General features: G+C 46.1%; 1 protein-coding gene across 1 annotated transcript in view; it reads right to left on the bottom strand.

Moving 5' to 3' along the window:
* The window catches only part of LOC139379099 (ArfGAP with RhoGAP domain, ankyrin repeat and PH domain 2), a 224414-nt gene that overhangs the window by 94309 nt on the left and 106250 nt on the right, over positions 1-23855 (bottom strand). Inside the window, exons 12-15 of the mRNA XM_071121911.1 lie at positions 21861-21946; positions 21368-21550; positions 15248-15422; positions 2831-2956 (exon numbers count right to left, since the gene is read on the bottom strand). Coding sequence (XP_070978012.1) covers positions 2831-2956; positions 15248-15422; positions 21368-21550; positions 21861-21946 — 570 coding nt within the window. The remainder of the gene's footprint in view (positions 1-2830; positions 2957-15247; positions 15423-21367; positions 21551-21860; positions 21947-23855) is intronic.

The raw sequence follows: 23855 nt of genomic DNA on the forward strand, positions 1-23855 counted from the left end.
AACAGTCAATTACTGTGAGACTGACAGTTATTTATGTGACAATCACCGTCCAAAAAAAATGTAATGATCGCCACAGCCCCTGTATTCTTCTGCACAAAGAAACAGAGAGCTGTATAAGGCTACCTACAAAGTTTATATTGTAACAAAAGTCCATTGAATTTCTAATAAGGTGGCTCTCTACACAAAGCTGTTAGCTAATACAGCTTCCAACCCCACTGAAACCCATCAGCATAAAGCAGAACAGAGTATGAAGCTCACTGTTTTACCACCATTAGTACGATGTTGTGTGAATCTCACTCAGAGAGCGATAGAAATGTGGAAGCCTCCTTGACCACTCGCTCTTACAATTCTCCCCAACGGTGAATCTATATGACGTTCATCAAATCAAAGACCTTCCACCGGTGCAAATCTACATACAACTGTTCACTCTCCTCTCTCTATTGATATAGGAGAGGCTGGTGGAGGAGGGGGAGGGAGGTATTCAGAACCCCTTCAGAACCCTTTCGGAACCCCCTCAGAACCCTTTCAGAACTCTTTCAGAACCCTTTCAGAACCCTTTCAGAACCCCTTCAGAACCCTTTCGGAACCCTTTCAGAACTCTTTCAGAACCCTTTCAGAACTCTTTCAGAACCCCTTCAGAACCCTTTCGGAACCCTTTCAGAACTCTTTCAGAACCCTTTCGGAACCCTTTCGGAACCCTTTCAGAACGCTTTCCCCTTTTCCGCATTTTGTTCCTTTACAGCATTATTCTAAAATGGATATAATTTATTGTTTTGGTCATCAATCTACCCACAATACACTACAATGACAAAGCGATCTATTGCAACAGACCCTTTGCTATGAGACTTGAAATTGAGCTCAAACATCTCTGGAGATACCTGCAAATAGCTGAGCAGTGACGCTCCACATCCAACCTGAAAGAGCTTCAGAGGATCTGCAGAGAAGAAATGGGAGAAACTCCCCAAATACACACTATCGTTCCAAAGTTTGGGGTCCTTGTTGTTGAAAGAAAATCACATTTTTTGTCCATTCAAATAACATCAAATTGATCAGAAATACAGTGTAGACATTGTTAATGTTGTAAAGGACTAGTGTAGCTGGAAAGGGCAGATTTTTTTAATGGAATATCTACATAGGCGTACAGAGGCCCATTACTCCTGTGAAGGCAGAAGTACACAGCGTTGTAAGAGATCTTCAGTTTCTCGGCAATTTCTCGTATGGAATAGCCTTCATTTCTCAGAACAAGAATAGACTGACGAGTTTGAGAAGAAATGTATTTGTTTCTGAGCCTGTAATCGAACCCACAAATGCTGATTCTCCAGATACTCAACTAGTCTAAATAAGGCCAGTTTTATTGCTTCTTTAAATCAGGACAACAGTTTTCAGCTGTGCTAACATAATTGCAAAAGGGCTTTCTAATGATCAATTAGCCTTTTAAAATGATAAACTTGGATTAGCTAACACAATGTGCCATTGGAACATAGGAGTGATAGTTGCTGATAATGGGCCTCTGTACTCCTATGTAGATATTCCATACAAAATCAGCCGTTTCCAGCTACCAGCTATCATTTACAACATTAACAAACTACACTGTATTTATGATCCATTTTATGTTATTTTAATGGAACAAGGTCATTTTTAAGTGACCCCAAACATTTGAACGGTATTGTAGGTGTGCCAAGCTTGTACCGTTATACCCAAGAAGACTCGAGGCTGTAATTGCTGCCAAAGGTGCTTCAACAAAGTAAGTACTGAGTAAAATGGTCTGACTACCTATGTAAATGTAATATTTCCGTTTTTTATACATTTGCAAAAATATCTAAAAAGCTGTTTTTGCTTTGTCATTATGGAGTATTGTGTGTATATGAAATACATTTTAGAATTCAGGCTGTGAGGTAACAAAATGTGGAAAAAGTCAAGGGGTCTGAATACTTTCCAAAGCACTGTCTACACCCCCCCCCCCCCCCCCCCCTCTCGGGAGGAAGATGATCCAACCAGCAGCAGATAGAGCGCCATGCCCCCCCCCCCCCCCCCTCTTCCCCTTCTTTTCCATCCCAGGAGGGCCATCCAAACCTGGCTCCGTCTTCTTGATTACCCAGGGGCCACAGCTCCAGATGTTGGATAGGAGGCATGGGGAAAGATGGGGATGACGGCTAACAGGCTCAGGAGGTACAGCAGAGTTTCGAAAAAAGCCTGATTAAAAGTTTTAAACGACCTCGGATGAGAAGCAGGGGAACAGAGGGATCGGCTGGGAGTTTTAGGTCGTTTTGTAGACAGTTATATATGGCGCCATCTACTGGATAGACATTGTATTGTGTTTGTTCCTCAGTAGCTGTGTTGGTAGAGCATGGCACTTGTAATGCCAGGAAAGTGATTTCAATTCCCAGGACAGCCCGTACGCTAACGAAAGTGTGCACACATGACTAAGTAGCTTTGGATAAGAAGTGTCTGTTGAAAGGCATATATGCAGGGTTTGATACCTGAAGGTTTCTCAACCATGCTGCCTTGTCACAACAATGACATTGTTATTAAAAGGCTTTGGGGAGAAAGATGGGTACAACCTTCTAGGACCTCTCTCTCTCCAACTGATTATTTAAGGACCCAACAAAGATTACATTCCATGGACTGGATAATGATTGAACCGATAGACAATTTGATTCATAGATCATATTGATTCTCAGTTTGACAGACTGATTGACTGACCGACTTGACATCATATGATGGATTAAGATGGTTTCACTGACTACACATTTGATTAACTGCCAGCTGGAGTTACTGACTGATTGATTGACTAGCTGACTGGAGGTCAGTGTCGCGTAGGTCCACTCACCGTCTCTGCCTCTCCTGTCCAGGGTGGCCTTGGCCGGACCGGCGGAGCAGTAGAGGAAGCCGTCCATGAAGGACGGAGCATCAGACGGAGAACTGGTCTCTGAGGATGACTCCAGCTTGGGGAAATCTACACAGAGACACAGAGAGAGACAGTGAGCCTATACAGTGGGGAGAACAAGTATTTGACACACTGCCGATTTTGCAGGTTTTCCTACTTACAGAGCATGTAGAGGTCTGTAATTTTGTATCATAGGTACACTTCAACTGTGAGAGACGGAATCTAAAACAAAAATCCAAAAAATCACATTGTATGATTTTTAAGTAATTTATTTGCATTTTATTGCGTGACATAAGTATTTGATACATCAGAAAAGCAGAACTTAATATTTGGTACAGAAACATTTGTTTGCAATTACAGAGATCATACGTTTCCTGTAGTTCTTGACCAGGTTTGCACACACTGCAGCAGGGATTTTGGCCCACTCCTCCATACAGACCTTCTCCAGATCCTTCAGGTTTCGGAGCTGTCGCTGGGCAATACAGACTTTCAGCTCCCTCCAAAGATGTTCTATTGGGTTCAGGTCTGGAGACTGGCTAGGCCACTCCAGGACCTTGAGATGCTTCTTACGGAGCCACTCCTTAGTTGCCCTGGCTGTGTGTTTCGAGTCGTTGTCATGCTGGAAGACTCATCCACGACCCATCTTCAATGCTCTTACTAAGGGAAGGAAGTTGTTGGCCAAGAACTCGCGATACATGGCCCCATCCATCCTCCCCTCAATATGGTGCAGTCATCCTGTCCCCTTTGCAGAAAAGAATCCCCTAAGAATGATGTTTCCACCTCCACGCTTCACGGTTGGGATGGTGTTCTTGGGGTTGTACTCATCCTTCTTCTTCCTCCAAACACGGCGAGTGGAGTTTAGACCAAAAAACTATATTTTTGTCTCATCAGACCACATGACCTTCTCCCATTCCTCCTCTGGATCATCCAGATGGTCATTGGCAAACTTCAGACGGGCCTGGACATGCGCTGGCTTGAGCAGGGGGACCTTGCGTGCGCTGTAGGATTTTAATCCATGACGGCGTAGTGTGTTACTAATGGTTTTCTTTGAGACTGTGGTCCCAGCTCTCTTCAGGTCATTGACCAGGTCCTGCCGTGTAGTTCGCGGCTGATTCCTCACCTTCCTCATGATCATTGATGCCCCACGAGGTGAGATCTTACATGGAGCCCCAGACCGAGGATGATTGACCGTCATCTTGACCTTCTTCCATTTTCTAAAAATTGCGCCAACAGTTGTTGCCTTCTCACCAAGCTGCTTGCCTATCGTCCCGTAGCCCATCCCAGCCTTGTGCAGGTCTACAATTTTATCCCTGATGTCCTTACACAGCTCTCTGGTCTTGGCCATTGTGGAGAGGTTGGAGTGTGTTTGATTGAGTGTGTGGACAGGTATATTTTATACGGGTAACAAGTACAAACAGGTGCAGTTAATACAGGTAATGAGTGGAGAACAGGAGGGCTTCTTAAAGAAAAACTAACAGGTCTGTGAGAGCCGGAATTCTTACTGGTTGGTAGGTGATCAAATACTTATGTCATGCAATAAAATCCAAATGAATTACTTAAAAATCATACAATGTGATTTTCTGGATTTTTGTTTTAGATTCCGTCTCTCACAGTTGAAGTGTATCTATGATAAAAAATTACAGACCTCTACATGCTTTGTAAGTAGGAAAACCTGCAAAATCGGCAATGTATCAAATACTTGTTCTCCCCACTGTACGTGCAACAGAACAGAACTTCAACATAGACGTACAGAGAGACAGTCTGTGTATGTTGGCCTTCAAACAGACAATCATCAGGGATATGAGAGAGAGAGAGAGACTAAGTAACTGTTCCATCCCAATAAACCAGCAGTAACTGTTCCATCCCACTAAACCAGCAGTAACTGTTCCATCCCATTAAACCAGCAGTAACTGTTCCATCCCACTAAACCAGCAGTAACTGGTCCATCCCAATAAACCAGCAGTAACTGTTCCATCCCACTGTTCCATCCCACTAAACCAGAAGTAACTGTTCCATCCCACTGTTCCATCCCACTAAACCAGCAGTAACTGTTCCATCCCACTGTTCCATCCCACTAAACCAGTAGTAACTGTTCCATCCCAATAAACCAGCAGTAACTGTTCCATCCCACTAAACCAGCAGTAACTGTTCCATCCCATTAAACCAGCAGTAACTGTTCCATCCCACTAAACCAGCAGTAACTGGTCCATCCCAATAAACCAGCAGTAACTGTTCCATCCCACTGTTCCATCCCACTAAACCAGAAGTAACTGTTCCATTCCACTGTTCCATCCTACTAAACCAGCAGTAACTGTTCCATCCCACTGTTCCATCCCACTAAACCAGTAGTAACTGTTCCATCCCACTAAACCAGCAGTAACTGTTCCATCCCAATAAACCAGCAGTAACGGTTCCATCCCACTAAACCAGCAGTAACTGTTCCATCCCACTGTTCCATCCCACTAAACCAGCAGTAACTGTTCCATCCTACTGTTCCATCCCACTAAACCAGCAGTAACTGTTCCATCCCACTGTTCCATCCCACTAAACCAGCAGTAACTGTTCCATCCCACTGTTCCATCCACTAAACCAGCAGTAACTGTTCCATCCCACTAAACCAGCAGTAACTGATCCATCCCACTAAACCAGCAGTAACTGTTCCATCCCACTAAACCAGCAGTAACGGTTCCATCCCACTGTTCCATCCCACTAAACCAGCAGTAACTGTTCCATCCCACTGTTCCATCCCACTAAACCAGTAGTAACTGTTCCATCCCACTAAACCAGCAGTAACTGTTCCCTCCCACTAAACCAGCAGTAGTGCAGTAAGGGGGTTTAGAGAATGAAAGAAGGACTACTGGTAAAGATGATCAAATAATTTGCCTATCGTTGATTCATTGGATTAAATTTAACTTTATTTCAATGCTTCTGCTTATTTTTGTATGTTTTTTGGCGGCTTGCTGTTCCTGTAAAGCACCTTGGGATGTTTTTGAGTCCCTCCTCAGGAGCTTATTGATAACACTAATCCCAGCTGTGCCTCTTTACTCAAATATCTACTGTTTTATTTATTTATTTATTTATTGACGCACTCATTCATCTATTTATTTATTGCTTGTTGCTCAGGCGTTTAATCCCAAGGTTATTCGCACAAGGTGTTTCGAAAGTTTTGAGGCAGAGTGAAAAACTCTTGAGTCTCTTGATAAATGAAAGAAATCCTCCTCTTCCTCCAGCACGACACACATTTAAAATCAAATAAAAATCTTCTTCTCTCTCCTTTCCTTCTCTCTCCTTTCCTTCTCTCTCGTTTCCTTCTCTCGTTTCCTTCTCTCTCGTTTCCTTCTCTCTCCTTTCCTTCTCTCTCGTTTCCTTCTCTCTCGTTTCCTTCTCTCTCGTTTCCTTCTCTCTCCTTTCCTTCTCTCTCCTTTCATTTTCTCACTCTCTTTTACTCTCTCTGTCCCTCACTCCCTCTTGCTTCTTTTAAGAGCTCCCCACGTTTAACCTTATCGTTTTCAAATTCAATTAGCTCCAATGCTTGGGTAATTTTTTTTTGCAGGAGCCCTAGTTATACCTCAAGAGATTTTATCACCTACCCGAGCACGCTCATCAAACAAGGTAAAATTACTTCAATTGAAATCCTTTTAATTGAAGGACCTAACCTCCCCTCCTCCCTCCATCCCCCTCTCATGCCCTTTCCAGCTTCACATCTCTCTAAAATGAAAGGACCCTGCAACTGCTATGAGAGTCAAAGCCGATGTGGAGATTCCCGAAATTGTGATTATTTGTGATCTTGTTAAGATCCTGATTCTCCATTGGCTACTCACTGATGTGAATCTCACACAGGCATTTTAGAATTGGAGCTTCCAATTATGTTCAAAGTCAACTCAGAGGGGACCAATACCCATCGACCTTTGGCAGGTAAACAACAGGACTACAAAACAAGTCAAGTCGTTAGCTACTGTAACATATTCTGTGTTTACAGAATCGGAAAGCATCAGTTCCAATAGGTGTTGCTGCTTAGCGAGAGACCCTGTGTTACAGTGTCTGTCCCTTTGGGCCCCTTATATAACAATGTAAAATGCTGGCTCTGTAGCTCTGTCCTGTTTGTGTTTTTTTTGTTGGTAGTCAGAGCCTATTTCTCGGCTGTGCTGATTGGCTAACTCCCCAGTGAGGGAGGTGAAATGACAGAGTTTCCAATTAGCTATTGGAGCTGGGACGGTCGGCACGGTAACGGTCCTGTAACGATCCAAAACCACAACAGTCTGTCTGTGACCCTGGCCGTCGGAACAGGACACTGTGACAACATCCGTGCGCACACACACACACACAAGGATACACACACATACACACCAGGATACACACACACTAGGACACAAACACACACTAGGATATACACACAAACACACACATACACACTAGGATACACACACACACACAAACACACTAGGATACACACACATGCTAGGATACACACACATACACACTAGGACACAAACACACACACGCACTAGGACACACACTAGGACACACACACACACACACACACACACACACGCACTAGGACACACACTAGGACACACACACACTAGAACACACACACACACCCACATTAGGACACACACACACACACACTAGGACACACACACACCCACACTAGGACACAGACACACACACACACCCACACTAGGACACAGACACACACACACACACACACACACCCACACTAGGACACCCACACACCCACACTAGGACACACAAACACACCCACCCACACAAGGACACACACACACCCACACTAGGACACAGACACAGACACACACACCCACACTAGGACACAGACACCCACACACCCACACACACCCACACTAGGACACACACACACCCACACTAGGACACACACACACACCCACACTAGAACACAGACACAGACACACACACACACTTACATAGCTAGCTAGCTCTTCCTGGGAACAGCTCCCGGTGTCCCCATCATGACCCCTAATGAGCTGAGGAGGTTAGCTAGGCTGCAGACGGTAGTGTGTGTGCGTGCGTGCGCGCTTGCCTGTGTTTGTGTGTGTGTGTGAAAGTGTGTTGAAAAACAACAATAAACCATCCAGCATCTGTCACTAATAACACCGTACTGGAGCGGAGATGAAAATGAAAATAGTTTGTATTTTGTATTACCCAGAGAAAGAAGGAGGAATGTTTAAAGTGGCTGGAGATATGAGGCGCCAGGGACGGTGTGTCGTCCATAGAACAGTCTTCAGAGAGATTATTACCATTATGTCTGCGGAAAACCATTCCACAGTAAGATCCTGGTGGTGGTACAGTAGCATGGTGGTGGTGGTATAGTAGCATGGTGGTGGTGGTACAGTAGCATGGTGGTGGTGGTATAGTAGCATGGTGGTACAGTAGCATGGTGGTGGTGGTGGTATAGTAGCATGGTGGTGGTGGTACAGTAGCATGGTGGTGGTGGTGGTACAGTAGCATGGTGGTGGTGGTACAGTAGCATGGTGGTGGTGGTACAGTAGCATGGTGGTGGTGGTGCAGTAGCATGGTGGTGGTGGTGGTACAGTAGCATGGTGGTGGTGGTACAGTAGCATGGTGGTGGTGGTACAGTAGCATGGTGGTGGTGGTGGTATAGTAGCATGGTGGTGGTGGTGGTACAGTAGCATGGTGGTGGTGGTATAGTAGCATGGTGGTGGTGGTACAGTAGCATGGTGGTGGTGGTACAGTAGCATGGTGGTGGTGGTACAGTAGCATGGTGGTGGTGGTACAGTAGCATGGTGGTGGTGGTATAGTAGCATGGTGGTGGTAGTACAGTAGCATGGTGGTGGTGGTGGTACAGTAGCATGGTGGTGGTACAGTAGCATGGTGATGGTGGTATAGTAGCATGGTGGTGGTGGTACAGTAGCATGGTGGTGGTGGTGGTACAGTAGCATGGTGGTGGTGGTACAGTAGCATGGTGGTGGTGGTACAGTAGCATGGTGGTGGTACAGTAGCATGGTGGTGGTGGTACAGTAGCATGGTGGTGGTGGTACAGTAGCATGGTGGTGGTGGTACAGTAGCATGGTGGTGGTGGTACAGTAGCATGGTGGTGGTGGTGGTACAGTAGCATGGTGGTGGTGGTACAGTAGCATGGTGGTGGTGGTGGTATAGTAGCATGGTGGTGGTGGTGGTATAGTAGCATGGTGGTGGTGGTACAGTAGCATGGTGGTGGTGGTACAGTAGCATGGTGGTGGTGGTGGTATAGTAGCATGGTGGTGGTGGTACAGTAGCATGGTGGTGGTGGTACAGTAGCATGGTGGTGGTGGTATAGTAGCATGGTGGTGGTGGTATAGTAGCATGGTGGTGGTGGTACAGTAGTATGGTGGTGGTGGTACAGTATCATGGTGGTGGTGGTAGAGTAGCATGGTGGTGGTGGTATAGTAGCATGGTGGTGGTGGTATTGTAGCATGGTGGTGGTGGTACAGTAGCATGGTGGTGGTGGTACAGTAGCATGGTGGTGGTGGTACAGTAGCATGGTGGTGGTGGTACAGTAGCATGGTGGTGGTGGTGGTACAGTAGCATGGTGGTGGTGGTGGTACAGTAGCATGGTGGTGGTGGTGGTACAGTAGCATGGTGGTGGTGGTATAGTAGCATGGTGGTGGTGGTACAGTAGCATGGTGGTGGTACAGTAGCATGGTGGTGGTATAGTAGCATGGTGGTGGTGGTACAGTAGCATGGTGGTGGTACAGTAGCATGGTGGTGGTGGTGGTACAGTAGCATGGTGGTGGTATTGTAGCATGGTGGTGGTGGTATAGTAGCATGGTGGTGGTACAGTAGCATGGTGGCGGTGGTGGTACAGTAGCATGGTGGTGGTGGTACAGTAGCATGGTGGTGGTACAGTATAATGGTGGTGGTGGTACAGTAGCATGGTGGTGGTACAGTAGCATGGTGGTGGTACAGTAGCATGGTGGTGGTGGTGGTACAGTAGCATGGTGGTGGTGGTACAGTAGCATGGTGGTGGTACAGTAGCATGGTGGTGGTACAGTAGCATGGTGGTGGTGGTACAGTAGCATGGTGGTGGTACAGTAACATGGTGGTGGTGGTGGTACAGTAGCATGGTGGTGGTGGTATAGTAGCATGGTGGTGGTGGTGGTATAGTAGCATGGTGCTGGTGGTATAGTAGCATGGTGGTGGTGGTACAGTAGCATGGTGGTGGTGGTACAGTAGCATGGTGGTGGTGGTATAGTAGCATGGTGGTGGTGGTGGTATAGTAGCATGGTGGTGGTGGTACAGTAGCATGGTGGTGGTGGTACAGTAGCATGGTGGTGGTGGTGGTATAGTAGCATGGTGGTGGTGGTACAGTAGCATGGTGGTGGTAGTACAGTAGCATGGTGGTGGTGGTGGTACAGTAGCATGGTGGTGGTGGTACAGTAGCATGGTGGTGGTGGTACAGTAGCATGGTGGTGGTGGTATAGTAGCATGGTGGTGGTAGTACAGTATCATGGTGGTGGTGGTGGTACAGTAGCATGGTGGTGGTACAGTAGCATGGTGATGGTGGTATAGTAGCATGGTGGTGGTGGTACAGTAGCATGGTGGTGGTGGTGGTACAGTAGCATGGTGGTGGTGGTACAGTAGCATGGTGGTGGTGGTACAGTAGCATGGTGGTGGTGGTACAGTAGCATGGTGGTGGTGGTGGTACAGTAGCATGGTGGTGGTACAGTAGCATGGTGGTGGTGGTACAGTAGCATGGTGGTGGTGGTACAGTAGCATGGTGGTGGTGGTACAGTAGCATGGTGGTGGTGGTACAGTAGCATGGTGGTGGTGGTACAGTAGCATGGTGGTGGTGGTGGTACAGTAGCATGGTGGTGGTGGTACAGTAGCATGGTGGTGGTGGTGGTATAGTAGCATGGTGGTGGTGGTGGTATAGTAGCATGGTGGTGGTGGTACAGTAGCATGGTGGTGGTGGTACAGTAGCATGGTGGTGGTGGTGGTATAGTAGCATGGTGGTGGTGGTACAGTAGCATGGTGGTGGTGGTACAGTAGCATGGTGGTGGTGGTATAGTAGCATGGTGGTGGTGGTATAGTAGCATGGTGGTGGTGGTACAGTAGTATGGTGGTGGTGGTACAGTATCATGGTGGTGGTGGTAGAGTAGCATGGTGGTGGTGGTATAGTAGCATGGTGGTGGTGGTATTGTAGCATGGTGGTGGTGGTAGAGTAGCATGGTGGTGGTGGTACAGTAGCATGGTGGTGGTGGTACAGTAGCATGGTGGTGGTGGTACAGTAGCATGGTGGTGGTGGTACAGTAGCATGGTGGTGGTGGTGGTACAGTAGCATGGTGGTGGTGGTGGTACAGTAGCATGGTGGTGGTGGTGGTACAGTAGCATGGTGGTGGTGGTATAGTAGCATGGTGGTGGTGGTACAGTAGCATGGTGGTGGTACAGTAGCATGGTGGTGGTATAGTAGCATGGTGGTGGTGGTACAGTAGCATGGTGGTGGTACAGTAGCATGGTGGTGGTGGTGGTACAGTAGCATGGTGGTGGTATTGTAGCATGGTGGTGGTGGTATAGTAGCATGGTGGTGGTACAGTAGCATGGTGGCGGTGGTGGTACAGTAGCATGGTGGTGGTGGTACAGTAGCATGGTGGTGGTACAGTATAATGGTGGTGGTGGTACAGTAGCATGGTGGTGGTACAGTAGCATGGTGGTGGTACAGTAGCATGGTGGTGGTGGTGGTACAGTAGCATGGTGGTGGTGGTACAGTAGCATGGTGGTGGTACAGTAGCATGGTGGTGGTACAGTAGCATGGTGGTGGTGGTACAGTAGCATGGTGGTGGTACAGTAACATGGTGGTGGTGGTGGTACAGTAGCATGGTGGTGGTGGTATAGTAGCATGGTGGTGGTGGTGGTATAGTAGCATGGTGCTGGTGGTATAGTAGCATGGTGGTGGTGGTACAGTAGCATGGTGGTGGTGGTACAGTAGCATGGTGGTGGTGGTATAGTAGCATGGTGGTGGTGGTGGTATAGTAGCATGGTGGTGGTGGTACAGTAGCATGGTGGTGGTACAGTAGCATGGTGGTGGTACAGTAGCATGGTGGTGGTGGTGGTACAGTAGCATGGTGGTGGTGGTACAGTAGCATGGTGGTGGTACAGTAGCATGGTGGTGGTACAGTAGCATGGTGGTGGTGGTACAGTAGCATGGTGGTGGTACAGTAACATGGTGGTGGTGGTGGTACAGTAGCATGGTGGTGGTGGTATAGTAGCATGGTGGTGGTGGTGGTATAGTAGCATGGTGCTGGTGGTATAGTAGCATGGTGGTGGTGGTACAGTAGCATGGTGGTGGTGGTACAGTAGCATGGTGGTGGTGGTATAGTAGCATGGTGGTGGTGGTGGTATAGTAGCATGGTGGTGGTGGTACAGTAGCATGGTGGTGGTACAGTAGCATGGTGGTGGTACAGTAGCATGGTGGTGGTGGTGGTACAGTAGCATGGTGGTGGTGGTACAGTAGCATGGTGGTGGTACAGTAGCATGGTGGTGGTACAGTAGCATGGTGGTGGTGGTACAGTAGCATGGTGGTGGTACAGTAACATGGTGGTGGTGGTGGTACAGTAGCATGGTGGTGGTGGTATAGTAGCATGGTGGTGGTGGTGGTATAGTAGCATGGTGCTGGTGGTATAGTAGCATGGTGGTGGTGGTACAGTAGCATGGTGGTGGTGGTACAGTAGCATGGTGGTGGTGGTATAGTAGCATGGTGGTGGTGGTGGTATAGTAGCATGGTGGTGGTGGTACAGTAGCATGGTGGTGGTGGTACAGTAGCATGGTGGTGGTGGTGGTATAGTAGCATGGTGGTGGTGGTACAGTAGCATGGTGGTGGTGGTACAGTAGCATGGTGGTGGTGGTGGTACAGTAGCATGGTGGTGGTGGTACAGTAGCATGGTGGTGGTGGTACAGTAGCATGGTGGTGGTGGTATAGTAGCATTGTGGTGGTGGTATAGTAGCATGGTGGTACAGTAGCATTGTGGTGGTGGTATAGTAGCATGGTGGTGGTGGTACTGTAGCATGGTGGTGGTAGTGTGATGGTTTGAATTGGATGCTGCTTAACTTTTGTTGAAAATTAAATAAATAAAATGAGCATCCATTTTTTTTAGGCTTGGTTGAAGATATGATAACATTCAGTATCAAAAATAAGCAAAAATAGAGAAAATTAGAAAAAGGACAAAGTGCCTGGACACAGCCCTTAGCCATGGTATATTGGCCATATACCACAAACCACACACAAATACTTTTTCACAGATGTAACTATCTATAATAGATACCGACTGATAAATAACTACAATTTAAACCTGGAATCTTACAAAACCTTACTTGATAATAAAGCCAATAGCTGACCTTCACATTTCTTAGAGAATTCAAATCAAATCAAATGGTATTTGTCCCACGTGGCGAATATAACCTTACAGTGAAACTTACAAGCCCAAGACCAACAATGCAGTTAAGAAAAAATACAAAAAAAAAAAAAAAAAAAGAATAAGAAATAAAAGTAACAAAGAATGAAAGAGCAGCAGTAAAATGACAATAGAGAGGCTATACACAGGTTATATACAGGTACATACCTCTGAATTCTCCCCCTGCTTCCCACACAGTCACCTTATGCCAAACTCTCTATTTACCTCCAAAGGAGGAACCTCTAAAAATGATCTCCCAGTTTTGAGACAACAGTCATTGTTGGTTCACTAGACAATAAAGGATGGTTGACATTATCGATCCGGCCCTACACTATTCCCAAAACCAGGAAGAGACATGGCTTCAGAGAGTCAACATTGGCCCTATCAACCGACTCAGGGGGCCAGTGCTGAGCCTAACGAGGCCAGTGCTGAGCCTAACGAGGCCAGGGCTGAGCCTAACGAGGCCAGGGCTCAGCACAGAGGAACACAGGGGGGTTTTCTTAACGTCGGCGTTACGTTGGGGGAACGTCGGAGAGGAAGCTCTAAATGAGCCCCCCAGAAGGGATGAGAAGAGGAGATGCTACGTGATAAATTTACTCTGCACAACACACAGTGTGTCACAGTTACAATGACAATATCTGATTGGACAACTTAGTTGGTATGTGCGCACGCACACACACGCACACACACGCACACACACTTATCTTCAGCACACACACCTTTGATGACAGTGAAGAAATTGTATGTTTCTGTGTGTATGTATGTGTGTCTGTCTGTCTTCGCCTGTGCGCGAGGGCGGCGTGTGCACACCTCCAAGTAATGGGCATCACCATGGCGACCAGGTGACCCAAAAAGGCAGTTGGTAGGCCTTAACAGCCTCGGAGCAGGAGAGTGTGCATAGACGCAGTGCATACATTATGCAAATCAAGGTCCCTGGGAAAGTATGTCCTTCCTTTCGACAGAGCGGTTCTCTCGCTCCTCGACTTAATTCACTCTTATCACTGCGCCCCGCAAGGAACCATCCGAGCACAACATGTGCGTCACGAGGGAATCAAAACAGCGCAACACATCTGTGACATGCATCCTACTACAGAAAGATAAGGGAATTGCCCTTATATCGGTCGATGTAGGCAGTTCTGGGGAGGAAACGGAGGAGAGAGCAGACGACAGAGAGGTGTTTTATTCTTCTCTATCTCCTTTCATAAAGCCGCCTCCCTTTGTTCGCTCCTGCCTTCGCTCTCTACTCCTGAGAATGAGGGGAGAAATATAACGTCTCTCACTGAGCTTTTATGACTGGGAAGGCTGGCATGAGTGAGAGTTTCAAACATGATTGGATTGTAAAGTAAAAAATACAACAGCCTGATTGTGTGTGGAGGGAGGGAGGGAGGGAGGGAGGGAGGGAGGGAGGGAGGGAGGGAGGAGGAAGGAAGGAAGGAAGGAAGGAAGGAAGGAAGGAAGGAAGGAAGGAAGGAAGGAAGGAAGGAAGGAAGGAAGGAAGGAAGGAAGGAAGGAAGGAAGGAAGGAAGGAAGGAAGGAAGGAAGGAAGGAAGGAAGGAAGGAAGGAAGGAAGGAAGGAAGGAAGGAAGCCGCTGGACTGGGCTTGTCTGTGCTCTCAAAAAAAACACCCAAAATCTAGCCACTACTTTCAACGACCTTTTCACAGATTTATATGTGAGAGACAGGACTGGCATGCCTGAATAGCGTATCAATGAGCTGTTATTTCCACTGTTGAAAAGGTTTGTGGCAGTACAAAGGGTGTCCAATGTGTGGCTGAAATGCTGGCGGATGACAATGTGCTTTGTATGATGACTTAAGACGCCCCTTTTTCTGAATACACACTCAGAGGCTGACAGACGTGCTGCACAGGCCCACACACACATAGGGATTAGCAACACACGATGGTATGGTAACACACACAGACACAGCTATCTACCTGAGAGCTTGTTGTGGTGTAGGAACTCCATTTGTAGCCTCTGCCCTGCCCTCTGGGCCAGAAGGTAGGGCGTCGAGTAGGTTGGATCTCCTGTAGCACACATCACATCAGCTCCACTGAACACCAATGACATGGTCTCTAACACATCAGGTAGAACCACAGCAGCACACAGTGCCTAGAGAGAGAGAGAGACAGAGAGAGAGAGAGAGAGAGAGAGAGAGAGAGAGAGAGAGAGAGAGAGAGAGAGAGAGAGAGAGAGAGAGAGAGTAAATTAGCACACGCTCTTATAGCGATTTACAGGAGCAATTAGGGTTAAGTGCCTTGCTAAAGGGCACATCGACAGATGTTTCACCTAAATAGCCAAGCAACAATATTCACAAATACAATCCCCCAACACAGGAGAAGAGATTTGGCGATAAATGAACCTTTATTGAGTATATGAGTGTCACACTTGGATAGAAAAGCATTTGCTATTTGAAATGGGCTGTGAAATCCCATGAATACATTTTAAAGGCTGTTGAGAGAACCACTTTTGGGACAAGGGGAAAAATGCTATCCAGCCAATTAAAATGGGATCTCTCTCTCTCCCCCTCTCTCTCGCCCTCACTCTCCCCCTCTCTCTCTCTCTCTCTCTCTCTCTCTCTCTCTCTCTCTCTCTCTCCCCCTCTCTCTCGCCCTCACTCCCCCCCCCTCTCTCTCTCTCTCGCCCTCACTCTCCCCCCCCCCCCTTTCTCTCTCTCCCCCTCTCTCTCGCCCTCACCCCCCCCCCCCCTCTCTCTCTCTCTTGTTCATAAACATAATAGTGTATCCCCCTAAACCAAAGAGGAGAGGCAGAGAGGTGGAATGGTGAGAGTGTAATTCTGCCCAGTACAGAGCCAACGTGTTTTATCGATCCACCAGAAACAAGGAAGGACTGAAAGTGAGGCCCAGCACAGAGGCGGCGCGTTTAATCAATCCGCCAGAAACAAGGAAGGTTTGAAAGTGAGGCTAAGCACGCCATGTATACATACACACACACGCACACATTATCCATACACATAATGTGGGTCTAAACACGCAGGTACTCTATAAAGCACAGGAACAAGACACAGGCTATAAAACATTAACCACACAAACACTAAGGGCAGTGTTATGTCAGTCACATCATAGGAGAGAGATTTCATGTAGTTCAGTAGTTGTCCCCCCAATGATTGAAATTGGTGAGGTAGTGCTGAGCGATTAACCAAAATGTCCGTTATTTTTGTTTTTCAAACAATAATTGACCGATGCTGTTCAATTATTTGAATTCCATTTAGTTCATTTTTTAAAATATTTTTTTCCTGTGAGCTCAATGTGCACGTTGCACAGTTTCTCTGGAGATAAATCGGATCCAGCCTAAACTGTGAAATGTAGTAGGGAGTTGTAGTTTCTCTAGAGATGAATCAGATCCAGCCTAAACTGTGAAATGTAGTAGGGAGTTGTAGTTTCTCTAGAGAACTGTATCAACCCATTCCTATACCACTGTATCATCCCATTCCCATACCACTGTATCATTCCTATACCACTGTATCATCCCATTCCCAATCCACTGTATTATCCCATTCCCAATCCACTGTATCATCCCATTCCTATACCACTGTATCATCCCATTCCCATACCACTGTATCATTCCATACCACTGTATCATTCCTATACCACTGTATCATCCCATTCCTATACCACGGTATCATCCCATTCCCATACCACTGTATCATTCCATACCACTGTATCATCACATTCCCATACCACTGTATCATCCCATTCCCATACCACGGTATCATCCCATTCCCATACCACTGTATCATCCCATTCCCATACCACTGTATCATACCATACCACTGTATCATTCCATACCACTGTATCATCCCATTCCCATACCACTGTATCATCCCATTCCCATACCACTGTATCATCCCATTCCCATACCACTGTATCATCCCATTCCCATACCACTGTATCATCCCATACCACTGTATCATCCCATACCACTGTATCATCCCATTCCCATACCACTGTATCATCCCATCACCATACCACTGTATCATTCCATTCCTATACCACTGTATCATCCCATTCCCATACCACTGTATAATTCCATTTCCATACCACTGTATCATCCCATTCCCATACCACTGTATCATCCCATTCTCATACCACTTAATCATTCCATTCCCATTCTACTGTATCATCCCATGCCCATACCACTGTATCATCCCATTCCCATACCACTGTATCATTCCATTCTACTCTAGCATCCCATTCTCATACCACTGTATCATCCAATTCTACTGTATCATCCCATTTCGATACCACTGTATCATTCCATTTCCATTCTACTCTATCATCCCATTCCCATACCACTGTATCATCCCATTCTACTCTATCATCCCATTCCCATACCATTGTATCATCCCATTCCGATACCACTGTATCATCCCATTCCCATACCACTGTATCATCTCATTCCTATACCACTGTATCATCCCATTCTACTGTATCATCCCATTTCCATACCACTGGGTCATCCATTCCCATACCACTGTATCATCCGATTCCCATACCACTGTATCATCCCATTCTACTCTATCATCCCATTCCCATACCACTGTATCATCCCATTCCACTGTATCATCCCATTCCCATACCATTGTATCATCCCATTCCGATACCATTGTATCATCCCATTCTGATACCACTGTATCATCCCAATCCCATACCACTGTATCATCTCATTCCCATACCACTGTATCATCTCATTCCCATACCACTGTATCATCCCATTCCTATACCACTGTATCGTCCCATCCCTCTACCACTGTATCATCCCATTCCTATACCACTCTATCATCCCATTTCATTGTATGATCCAATTGCTACACCACTGTATCATCCCATTCCTATACCACCGTATCCTCCCATTCCTATACCACTGCATCATCCCACTCCTATACCACTGTATCATCCCATTCAAATACCACTGTATCATCCCACTCCTATACCACTGTATCATCCCATTCCTATACCACAATGTCATCCCATTCCTATCCCACTATATCATCCCATTCCTATACCACTGTATCATCCCATTCCTATACAACAATGTCATCCCAGTCATATACCACTGTATCATCCCATTCCCATACCACCTTACCATCCCATTCTATTGTATCATTCCTTTCCTATACCACTATATCATTCCATTCCTATACCGCTGTATCATCCCATTCCCATACCACTGTATCATCCCATTCTAATTTATAATCCCATTCTACTGTATCATCCCAATTCCATACCACTGTATCAGTCCATTCCCATGTATCATCCCATTCCTATACCACTGTATCATCCCATTCCCATGCCACTGTATCATCCCATTCCCATACCACTGTATCATCCCATACCACGGCATCATCCCATTCCACGGTATCATCCCATTCCACTGTATCATCCCATACCACGGCATCATCCCATTCCACGGTATCATCCCATTCCCATACCACTGTATCAACCCATTCCCATACCACTGTATCATCCCATACCACTGTATCATCCCATACCACTGTATCATCCCATTCCACTGTATCATCCAAACCTATACCACTGTATCATCCCATTCCACTGTATCATCCCAATTCTATACCACTGTATCATCCCAATCATATACCACTGTACCATTACATTCCCATTCCACTGTATCATCCCTTTCCACTGTATCATCCCATTCCACTGTATCATCCCATTACTATACCACTGTATCATCCCATTCCACTGTATCATCCCATTCCCATACCACTGTATCACCCCATTCCACTGTATCATCCCAATCCTATACCACTGTATCATCCCAATCCTATACCACTGTATCATCCCAATCATATACCACTGTACCATTACATTCCCATTCCACTGTATCATCCCATTCCACTGTATCATCCCAATTCTATACCACTGTATCATCCCAATCATATACCACTGTACCATCCAATCCCATTCCACTGTATCATCCCAATCATATACCACTGTATCATCCCAATCATATACCACTGTACCATCCAATCCCATTCCACTGTATCATCCCAATCATATACCACTGTATCATCCAATCCTATACCACTGTATCATCGCATTCCACTGTATCATCCCAATCCTATACCACTGTATCATCCCAATCATATACCACTGTACCATTACATTCCCATTCCACTGTATCATCCCTTTCCACTGTATCATCCCATTCCACTGTATCATCCCATTACTATATCACTGTATCATCCCATTCCACTGTATCATCCCATTGCTATACCACTGTATCATCCCATTCCCATACCACTGTATCACCCCATTCCACTGTATCATCCCAATCCTATACCAATGTATCATCCCAATCCTATACCACTGTATCATCCCAATCATATACCATTGTACCATTACATTCCCATTCCACTGTATCATCCCATTCCACTGTATCATCCCTTTCCACTGTATCATCCCATTCCACTGTATCATCCCATTCCTATACCACTGTATCATCCCATTCCTATACCAATGGCTAGACCCTTTCTGTAATTACTACAAACAGTGGAGGCTGCATCCGATGAGAGAGAGAGACACAGAGCGAGAGAGAGGGAGAGAGAGAGAGATGGAGAAATACAGATAGAGATGGAGAGAGACAGGGAGAGATGAACAGAGACAGGGACATATGGAGAGAGAAATAGAGAGACTGAGAAAGACGGAGAGAGACGGAGAGAGAGATGGAGAAAGAGTATGGCTCTTAATATGGCTCTCCTCTACTCTCCCTCACACTTTCTCTCCTACCACCCTCTTCTACCACTATTTGAAAAGAACATTCACAGTTTTTTAAAGCACCAAGGCTAACACACTTGCACGCAAACACACACACACACACACACACACCCACACACACACACACACACACACACACACACACACACACACACACACACACACACAGAGTAAAGCCGACCGAGAACCAACTGAAGCATTTCTGTTGTGGTTCCTAATCCACTTTTCCATTTAATGAGAATCTCTCGTTCTCTCCCGCTACCTCTCATTCCCTCGATCCTTCTCTTTTTCGCAAAACAATAAGCGAGGAATGATCTGTGTAAACGCTGACGCAGGTGTAAACTCAGCCTTTTAGAGGCTCAGTGCTGGGGAGTTCTTAAACACACTTTGTGTTGGTGATGGTGGGGCCAAAATAACTCACGTTCAACAGCGTAACAAACACATTATAAACTAACTATGGAGGGGTTATAACTAAACCATCTAACTACACATAGAGACTAACTATGGAGAGAGGAGTTATAACTAAACCATCTAACTATACATAGAGACTAACTATGGAGAGAGGGGTTATAACTAAACCATGTTATAATACATAGAGATTAACTATGGAGAGAGGGGTTATAACTAAACCATCTAACTAGACATAGAGACTAACTATGGAGAGAGCGGTTATAACCAAACCATCTAACTATACATAGAGACTAACTATGGAGAGAGGGGTTATAACCAAACCATCTAACTATACATAGAGACTAACTATGGAGAGAGGGGTTATAACCAAACCATCTAACTATACATAGAGACTAACTATGGAGAGAGGGGTTATAACTAAACCACCTAACTACACATAGAGACTAACTATGGAGAGAGGGGTTATAACCAAACCATCTAACTATACATAGAGACTAACTATGGAGAGAGGGGTTATAACCAAACCATCTAACTATACATAGAGACTAACTATGGAGAGAGGGGTTATAACTAAACCATCTAACTATACATAGAGACTAACTATGGAGAGAGGGGTTATAACTAAACCATGTTATAACACATGGAGACGGCACTCGTGAAGGCCATTTCTCTTGTCAGTTAGATTGGTTTACATCTTAGTGTCAAGTACAGGAACACTGAAGAGGCGCATTTGGGAAAAATTACTAAACTAGAAACATGAATCCAGTTTCACCCAGTTTCACCCAGTTTCACCCAGTTTCACCCAGGTTCACCCAGTTTCACCCAGTTTCTATCTATTCAGACAGGGTCCAGCCAGTTCCCACATGATTATACCAGTTCAGTGTCTACCTGATTGAGCTGCTCCTGGTCGTGAAGGCTTCCCAGGTCCCTCCGGTACTTCCTCTCTCTGTACTTCCTGCGGTGGAAAGTGGCCCGTTGCTCGGGCGACGCCCCCATGTGAAGCTCTTCCTCCAGGGGCAGGCTGGCCGCCCAGAAGCTGTTGGCGTTCTCATTTCCCACCTCCAGAAAGAGCTGCGATGTCAGAGGGCAGAGGTCAGAGGTCTATTTAACTATTATAACGGTGAAGTCAGAGAACAATCATGTAACATTTGATTAACATTAAAACTTTATTTTAAAACTAAAAGTGTTATAACCTACTGTAGTCACTGAAAGTCTGTAGTGTAGAAGCATAATCCCAAATCCTATTACTGTAGCCAAACTAAAGGTATGTGGTAAAATAGCCCATTCTTTCTGAAACGCCTTTTCCAGACTCCACAACTTCCACAGGAAAAACCTCAACACATTCCTTGTGATCTGGAGCACACATCAAACATCTCCGTACCTCCACCAGCTCGTTGCTCCAGATACTGCTGTCTAACTTCAGGCTCCTAACTTTAGAGAGGCTAGGGCCCAAGAACCGGTGCTGACCTGGAAGGGGGGGGGGACACACACACACACACACACACACACACACACACGGTTCAGTGACAAACAGAAAAGACAGCAGATATCATAGAGGCATGGCTGGCAGCATTTCACTGCTCTAATACTCTCTAGTTGAAGACTTCTTTGCAGCGTTCAACACAGCTAATTGGAAATGAAAGCAGAGAAAGAGAGAGAGAAGAGGCCATTAATTGCTAATGATTCATGAGTAATTAATTGTGTTTGTTGGTCGGTGTTTATTTGGGTGAACTGAAGGGTTAGGGTTGTTTATGCGTTTTAAGATGGATGGATAAATAAAACATACTGGAGGAAAAGAAGAAGAGATTGATATGCATGTGGATCAGAGTCTCTCATGTGATTAGTGTGTTAGTGTGAAAGGCATCATTATCTATCAGATAGCTGATAGACTATAGACACGGGCTGGACAAAGGGGCCGTGGACAATGATACACTTACCATGAGAGGGGACTCAATTATGAGTGAGTGAGTGAGTGAATGAGTGAGTGAGTGAGTGAGTGAGTGAGTGAGTGAGTGAGTGGCTGAGTGAGTGGCTGAGTGAGTGGCTGAGTGAGTGGCTGAGTGAGCCAGTGGGTGAGTGGGCAAGTGAGCGAGTGAGTGAGCGAGCGGGTGAGCAGGTGAGTGAGTGAGTGAGTGAGTGAGTGAGTGAGTGAGTGAGTGGGCGAGTGAGCGAGTGAGTGAGCGTGCGGGCGAGTGGGTGAGTGAGTGGGCGAGTGGGTAAGTGAGTGGGCGAGTGAGTGGCAAGTGAGTGGCTGAGTGAGCGAGTGGGGGGTGAGTGAGTGGGTGAGTGAGTGAGTGAGTGAGTGAGTGAATGAGTGAGTGAGTGAGTGAGCGAGCGGGCGAGTGGGTGAGTGAGTGGGCGAGTGAGTGGCGAGTGAGTGGCTGAGTGAGCGGGTGAGTGAGTGAGTGAGTGAGCGGGCGGGCGAGCGAGTGAGTGGGTGAGTGAGTGAGAGAGAAAGAGTGTAAGATAGAAAGAAAGAGAGAGAGATAATCAAAGCTATGTTTGAGACTTAGTGATAAACTATGGGTGGCTTGTGATAAAAGCATCTGTTAAATGACCATATCATTATTACCGTGAATTATTATCCTGATTGTTAAATGGGACGCTGTTGAATAAAAGTCCTGATGTTTTACTTAAGTGGTTCGTAGGATTCAGAACTGTGTCTGCGTTGTACAACGACTCACTCTGTCTCAATACAATATATCAAATACGAGTTTCTAAATTTTGTCCGTACTCTTTGTAACGAGCTGAAACGCCTTCACCCAAAACTAACAACAAGATACGCTTCCTCAGAATTCTAAACCTCACCCAGTTACAAAATGTCCTATTAAAACAAGTCTTAACTGACTGCTGTTATGAGCAACGTCCTCACTTTGTGGCATTTCATAAAGGAACACTTCCTACCTCCGCTTCAATCGTCCCGAAACAGGAGATGCATTTGTGGTTGCCACGGAAATGGTTGCCGGGTTATTTGATGTAAAGGGTTGAATACTATTATTATAACATGTGTCATTCAGTGCAGTCATCGTGTTTGACAGTGAGAAGAGAGAGAGGGGACAGGTATCAGAAACATTTAATACATGTAAAATCAGGCACTCTGGGGAGGTAGAGAGAGAGAGAGAGAGAGAGAGAGAGAGAGAGAGAGAGAGAGAGAGAGAGAGAGAGAGAGAGAGAGAGAGAGAGAGAGAGAGAGAGAGAGAGAGAGAGAGAGAGAGAGAGAGAGAGAGAGAGAGAGAGAGAGAGAGAGAGAGAGAGAGAGAGAGAGAGAGAGAGAGAGAGAGAGAGAGAGAGAGAGAGAGAGAGACTTTTTTGACTTTTGGTCTTTCTTTATTGAAACATTCTCAATTCATTTAAAACTCACCCCCCCCCCCCCTCC

Source organism: Oncorhynchus clarkii, chromosome 21, assembly GCF_045791955.1.
Source record: "Oncorhynchus clarkii lewisi isolate Uvic-CL-2024 chromosome 21, UVic_Ocla_1.0, whole genome shotgun sequence".
Lineage (NCBI taxonomy): Eukaryota > Metazoa > Chordata > Actinopteri > Salmoniformes > Salmonidae > Oncorhynchus > Oncorhynchus clarkii.